Source organism: Hipposideros armiger, unplaced genomic scaffold (assembly GCF_001890085.2).
Source record: "Hipposideros armiger isolate ML-2016 unplaced genomic scaffold, ASM189008v1 scaffold_372, whole genome shotgun sequence".
NCBI lineage: Eukaryota > Metazoa > Chordata > Mammalia > Chiroptera > Hipposideridae > Hipposideros > Hipposideros armiger.
The window spans coordinates 670,483-677,999 of record NW_017731722.1 but is presented as its reverse complement, the minus strand read 5'-3'; the positions used below and the strand labels follow the sequence as shown (position 1 = coordinate 677,999).

Genomic DNA, 7,517 nt, shown 5'->3' with positions numbered 1-7,517 from the left:
GAATGATACGCAGAAAATGTTTGGCAGAAAGACATCCATACTTCCATCCAAAAGAGTCAGTTGGAAGATTGGCTTTTAAAAATAATTTAGCACAATTTTTTTTTTTTTTTTTTTTGGCCATTAGACTGCCTTTAAAAATTTACCAAATCCTTCTTAGGAAAATAAAAGGCCAGAAAAGGGTCTTAAAAATAGAGTTTGGAAGCTTTGTGGTCAATCGAATTGTAATAATTTATTGGCCATAACTATAGGAAAAGTGGATGGAAATTGATGTTGGCCTAAGTAAGTAGAATCTCAGAGAAGTGTTGAATCACTGTGAATGTAGGAGCTTAGAGCCTTTTGATAGTATCTTACAGGCCTTACGTTTTCAGGAAGTGAGGCAGAATGTCATCAAATAAGGAAGTGAGAGTCAGGACTTAGACATTTTATTCTACTACTGACTCATTATGATACCTATTGTGCTTTTTAAACTTCCACATCTTTAACTTACACAAAAGAGAATTCCTACCTGGGAGGGCATGTGAGGGGAAGCATAATTAAAGTTTTTTTGGCTGCCCAGCATCTTATCTAGTGCTTAAAAGTATTTTATATACTATAAACAGCAATTCAAATATTTCATATTTTGTAGTCACAGAAAGTACATAGATGTGTTTGTCCAAAAAATTGTGGAAAGACTAAATTCAGTAGCCATATAATGTTTATAGATTTTTAAGGAGAATATGGTTACCAAGGAATACAATTTAAAGGAAAATTCAAAACTAAAGACATTTATTATTTCCTAAGTTCATCGTGACCTTGAAGTTGTTATACTTCATCAACTTCCTCTTCTGTAAAATGGGAATAATTATACCTTACTAAAATAACGCATCCAGCAGAGTATGGCCCATTGTAAGGTCCTTAAACTCTGGTTGAATCTAAGAAAAGTGGCTTTTGAAGAAAGGCATACATTTAAATAATGGTAATTTATTGATATGTTTGTTGGAAAACCATGCAAACGTTGATCTCATTACTGAAACAAGTGCAAGTTAAGTGTTTTAGTTGTAGTAACTTCAGTTTTTTTCCTCAAAATATGCATTGTTTTACGTGAGTAAGGTGAAATATTAGTGCACTTTCTCCTAAGTCATTTTTTATCTACCCTAAGATTGGTGAATGGAGTCTTTAATAAATAACCCTTACTAAAAGAAGAGAAATATATATATAATACAGAAGTAGTAAATTTTTATTACCTATATTAAAAGTTGAACTATCACTATACTTAGTTAAAATTTATCATTCTAAATCATGAAATTACCACAGTAGTTGTACAAAGAACCACTGAAAGAAAACCAAACCTTGGACTGATTTTATAATATTAATTTACATTTTTCTTAGATTTGTGTATGAGATTATTTTATCTAATGATGCTGTCTGCATTCAAAATTGTTCAGAGCAAATAATTGTTCAGCCAAGTTGGTGCTAAAAATTGCAGATTTGGAAAGGCAATAGGTGAAAGATTTGTGATCTTAGTTTCTTTAGCCCCTTGATTAAATTTTGCCAAATTTTCTGTAGCTTGAGAATCCTATGTGTTTTATGGAGGCAAAGGAAAAATTATATCAGTATCTGACAAGACCAAGTAAAGGAGTAAAACAAAACACTAAGGTGTTGATTTTATATATCCTGTGATAGAAAAGTAATTTCTACTTGAATATCTGCAATTGTAAGTTCTCCCTTTATTAACTGACTTAAGAAGTGACCTTTGGAGTATAATAATGCTTGCTTTCCAGAAAGATTTTGTGTTCCAGCATTAGTTAATAGTTTAGATGTCTATGTCAGAATTTGTCAGTAGAGTTTTCTTTGTATTATTTCTTAATAAATAGCAGGTTAATCAAAGCTAAACTAATAGTATTTTATTTGCTATGGTAGACAGAGGGTTTGATCCCCACTCATAACCAATATAAAAAATATAGTGTAAAGATTTACTTAATTGAAGTAGAAAGAAATAGACATTTCTACAAAACTGATGTTTCTTTTCTTTCCAGGTATGCATCCATGTGGAAAGGATGTCTGACACTTTATACTGGAAGGGGTGGAGAACTTCAAAAAATTGGGGAGTAAGTATTAAAGTGCATTTAATGTAATTGAATGAATTACACATACCTACTAAAATAACTGATAGGTCTAAACTATAAACCTTTTCTTTGGCTTGTTTTTGACTGGTAAACTGAATGACTTCAGCAACGTAACTATAAAAATAACTTTACGTGTTTGTATTCATTGAACAGCTATCAGTACTGTTTTTCTGTGGTTGAGAATGTCAGTTTTTCCTGGCAAAGAACATTAAGAAGCTGCACTTGAGACAAGCCCCAGGGAGACCATTTCTGTAGCCCTTGGGAATGTGCCTTTTTTAGGTGTCACAAGTTCCATTTGAAATAGGTTCTGTGTGCTTGCGAATTACCAAATAAGCTAGGTATGGGTTTGGGCCATATGTTTAAATTTTCTTTTACTCTGTTGATGGGTGAATATGTACTCATGGTAAAAGGACTTGCAGCAATGACCGAAGTCCTGTATTTATCCTCAGTCTAGGTACCGTACAGGCAGCCGCATTGCGAGCTTCCATACACTACTACCTTGGTAATCTCCACCCTGACTTGGAGGAACCATCCTCTCTAAGGGTGTAAAGGTAATTCAGCCTCCGTGCTAGCCTAGACATTTGGGATGTACTCATATAAAGTATGATGTAGGCAATAAGTCAAATCATTAGTCCATTCTGCTTGGTTAATGCTTAACCATTTACTTAATGCCTATTAAATTGGAGAATACTTAAAGAGAGAAGTCACAAGTGGCACCAATAAATAAATAAATAAATAAATAAATAAATATTCTCTTCCACACTGCCGGGATAAGGAACTTTGTGTGGAAAAAATATGCAATCTTGCTAGCTTTTCAAGATCAGAAACTGGTAACACTTTGTCTTTGCTAGGAGGAAAATTAGGATTCACTTATGTTTATATTTAGAATAGTAATAGAGCAACGTGTAATGAAAGGTCTTAGCATCAATATTACCGAAAGATTTAGGACCCTGTCCTGACCTTCATATATAGAGAAGTATTTATAATGGACGCCAGTTATGTGAAGAACCACTGGGGGTCACTCAGTTCTTAGTGACTTAACTTGTCAGGGTCAGTCTATCATTTATCAAAGCTATTTCTAATTTCTTGTTTGTGGGGTGAGGAGCTAATAAAATGCTTGTGCGTAATGTTAATATATACCATAGTCAACTAACAAGAAGTGTTGGGATAGCCAGTTGTCTTTATTCATGCCTGGAGAATCCGCTCTTAACCTTGAATGATTGATTATCTTTGCAGATTCACAGTGATTGGTCAAAAGAGGGACTGGATGAGAGTGTGTGAATGGATCAATGCAAATCCATCACCACTGCTGGAAAAACCACTCTGGAACCCTAACCATGGTTCAGTGGCAACAGCCTATGTGGAAAAACAGGACAAATATGTGTTTCTGTGTCCTTGATCTTTGACACAATTTATTTTTGCAGTATAGAAGAATTAAAATACAAAATAGAACGTTTTATGCATTGTAGGCAATCAGATATTTGATGTTTTTATGGAGCAAGCGTTTAGGAAGTTTCTGTTACAAATGAATATAGTTAACATGTTGCTGTTTAGTTAACTCATTGGACACCTAAATTCTTCATTTTCTTGTAAGTTATGCATGTTTTATAAAGAAGGGTTGATTACTTTATTTCAGAAGTCAGTTAACTTATCCTTTTTCTTTCAGATTTTGTATGGTTTATTCAGAAGTGCCAAATTTCAGTGAACCCAATCCAGATTATCGAGGACAACAAAACAGAGGGGTAATTAATCCAAATATATAGTCTATTTTTAGGATTAGGCTAATTTTGCCAACCCTGTCATACCCAGAGCATAATTAAGACAATTTTAAAAGGAATCTTTTAAAAGTCATTTTCATTTTGTATGTTTTGTGAGTCTGAATATGTGTCTGTAGTGTCATATATTAAATATATTTGCCATTTAGCACTTTAAGGAGTGAGGAGTAATATCAAGAAATACAGTAAGATGAAAGACTTGGGAAACATTCCTGAATATTTTAACATTGCATAGATTTGGATAAATGGATAACAAATTTCCTTGAGAAAACCTTAAAAATTAAAAAAAAAAATATATAATGTTGTTACAATAATGTGAACATGTTTGTTTTTTAAACCTGCATTTGGTTAAATGAAAAAAAATTTCTTTTTAGGCACATAGTGAACAGAAGAATTCCATGAATAGTAATATGGGTACAGGTACATTTGGAGCAGTGGGTAAGATTTTTGTTTTTGTTTTTGCATAATTGTGATCAGTTAAAAGAATTAAGGGAATATCCCTTATGAAAAATTTAGAGGAAGAAAATTGTCGTTAGGCATAAATTAGTACTAAAAGGGAACTATTGGTAAACAGGGAATTCCCAAATAGCTGATTTTTTAGAAAACAGGTACCCTATTAATTTATTGAGCACATTTATATATTTAAACATTTGGGCCAGTTACTGGGAATACAATGGTGAGCATTGGCTAATAATAAATCTAAGTTTTGGTGATGTCATGTTACATTTCCATTGACTTTTATTTCTGTAATCTAGTGATTATTTATAATAGATGCAGAATTACTGGTTATTTTTGTACATTGAAACCCTTTTCAGACTAATAGCTCACCTTAATTTTTCACATGCTGATAGCTGCCTGTTTAAAAGATTAGCCTTTATCCCTCAAATATCCTCAAATGTCATATTAGTGCTTTTTGAAGCCATGTTAAAGGTCTTTTGAAGCCTTAAATAACTGAGGAAAAATATTTTGTGGTTGCAGTTCATTAGGGTGGGTGAAGTTTTATTTGAACTGATAGCTACATGTTTTGGTACAGCTGATGATCGTCACATAGTGGGAATCATATTGTGGGGAAAGACTGCTGTTTTTTCCTTTAAAAAGTTAGAATTATATTGTCTCTTTTGAAACATGATTAACCATATTTGAACTAAATGCCAGTACTCAATACACCATTCACTCTTTCTCTTTTTCTCCTATAACGTGGGCAGTGCATTCATTATCTATGCCTTTTTTATACCAATTTCNGTTGCTGGGTGACCTTCAGCAAACTACCTCACCTTTCCGAATCTCAATTTAAGGATGGTTAAAATGAGACGATTTGAATTGATCTCCAAGTTCCCTTCTGGTCCTAAAATTCCAGACAAGCAGCTAAGGACTCATGCCTTCCAGGTTTTTTCCTTCAACCCCCACCAGCCACCCTTGCTTGAACCTATTCTTACTGGACATACTTTTTGACGTATCGACTGGGTTTTAAACGCAACAACCGTTCCCCGTGACTGCGGGACTAAAGGGCAGCGGTGGAGGCCTGAACTTTTGAGGGGGAAAAAAATGCAAGAAAACAGGATTGACAGAGTGGAAGAAGTCTGCAGAAGGATGACTGGGCAGGGCAAAGCGGACGCTGCGCCTCAACGACCGATGCGGGAAGAGGGCGGGGCGGCGCCGACAGCCGATTGGAAAGCTGAGGGGGCGGGGCCGCAGTGACAGCCTGGGGAGGAGCGAGGGAGGCTGCGCGGGCGTAGCGGGCCCCCTCCCTCCCCTTCGCCTCTCCCCTCCCTCGTGCCTGGCGGGCGGGGCGGCGGGCGTGCAGGCGCTATGTGACGTCATAAGAGGCGGGGCGTCCCGGGGGTCCTGTGGCCGCCTGGGCGCGATCCGCATTCGCAGTTTGGGACGCTTGGTGTCTGGCTGCTCAGCCTCTGCTCTCTGGTTGCTGTGACAGCCTGTCCCTTCCCGGAGCCCGGGACAGATTGGGCGCGCGCCCATGTGTATGTGAGCGGGACTCTGGGCAGAGGCGTCCCCTCACTGCTTTTTTTTCTGCCTTTTATCCAAAGAAGGAGGCAGTTCCCACGCTTGCTTGCCTGTCTCCGGGTTGGGAGCGGGGTTGGTGTGCGGAGTGATTCGCCTTTTTTTTTCTTTTCTTTTAAACTTGTGAGCCCTTTTTTTTTTTTTTTTTTTCAGGCTCAGTGTTGTCTGGGCTGGCATTCTCGGTCCCTGACTAACCGCTTTCTGCCCCTTCTCTCGCCACCCCCACCCAAGGTCGCCCCTCCGCCCTCGCCCCTAGCCCAGGAGGGTGGGAAGCATTGTCCCGCTCCCTTCCCACCCGCGTCTCCGCAGCCGTAGCCGCACCTGCCTCAATATGAATGGGGTCAACGACCCACCTTTTTTTATAAAAGATATTAAGGCCGGACTGAAAAACTTAAATGTCGTCTTTATTGTCCTGGAGATAGGTAAGTGGGGTCCACAGCCCTCCCCGCCGGCGCCTGTGCGTCGCGGGGCTGGAGGAAGGGGCGCCGCCGCCGCGAGCCGGGGCTCCCTCCCCCTTCTCCCCTGTCCCCCTCCACTCCCCTCCCCCATCCACGTGGTTCCATGGCTCCGGCCAGGGCTCGGATCCTACTTGCGCCGAGTACCCGGGACTCGACTTCCCACCTTTCAGATGCATTCAGATCCCGGAGGAGGAGTTAGAGAGCCTTTGTGGAAATCCTCATTACCTAATAATACACCCCTTCCCCCCTGTTGATTTTTAAATCCTTACAGGACGCGTGACCAAAACCAAAGACGGCCATGAAGTGAGATCATGCAAAGTGGCAGATAAAACGGGCAGCATCACTATTTCCGTGTGGGATGAAATCGGAGGTCTTATACAGCCAGGGGATATTATTCGGTTAACCAGAGGGTAGGTGCGCATAAAAAGAGGGATGTGGGGGAGAGGGCTTGTAAGTAGTAGTCTGTGGAATCGGAATTGGCTGGCGCTCAGGACCTTGGCACGTTCTAAAGTTCCGTGTCTTTTCTGTCGGCCACTCCCAAGGAGTTTTGAGCCTCTGATGGTAACTTTGGATGGTGGACAGAGTTGGGATCTAACAACCTTGCCTTTAAAAGCACCACTTTCAGCCAGGAATGGAACACCCACGCCTCTCCAGTCCCTGCCCCTCAGTTTACCGGTTAAAAAGATTTTTAAATACTGCTCTGGGATTATTGAGTCTTTAGTAGGGTGACAAGATTACCGTAGTCAGTACTTACATCTTTTTCAGAAATAATTTTATATAGTTCTCACTTAGTTCTTTTCCAACCTTTTCTCCTTTTTAATGACTTGAAATCCTGCCAATATTTTACTTATAATTTTATTTAGAGGGGAAGTTTACAATATCTGGAAGGCACAGTCTCGAAAATAATTCTTTGTGCCTATTGCTGTAAGGTCATTGGTACAAAAACCAGAATGATACGCAGAAAATGTTTGGCAGAAAGACATCCATACTTCCATCCAAAAGAGTCAGTTGGAAGATTGGCTTTTAAAAATAATTTAGCACAACTTTTTTTTTTTTTTTTTTTTTCCATTAGACTGCCTTTAAAAATTTACCAAATCCTTCTTAGGAAAATAAAAGGCCAGAAAAGGGTCTTAAAAATAGAGTTTGGAAGCTTTGTGGTC

General features: G+C 38.8%; 1 protein-coding gene across 1 annotated transcript in view; it reads left to right on the top strand.

Moving 5' to 3' along the window:
* Nucleotides 1-2,019: 2,019 nt before the first annotated feature.
* Nucleotides 2,020-7,517, top strand: part of NABP1 (nucleic acid binding protein 1) — a 14,836-nt gene continuing 9,338 nt past the window's right edge. The window contains exons 1-3 of the mRNA XM_019662358.1: nt 2,020-2,087; nt 3,772-3,847; nt 4,255-4,318. Of these exons, the coding sequence (XP_019517903.1) occupies nt 2,026-2,087; nt 3,772-3,847; nt 4,255-4,318 (202 nt within the window). The 5' untranslated portion in view covers nt 2,020-2,025. The remainder of the gene's footprint in view (nt 2,088-3,771; nt 3,848-4,254; nt 4,319-7,517) is intronic.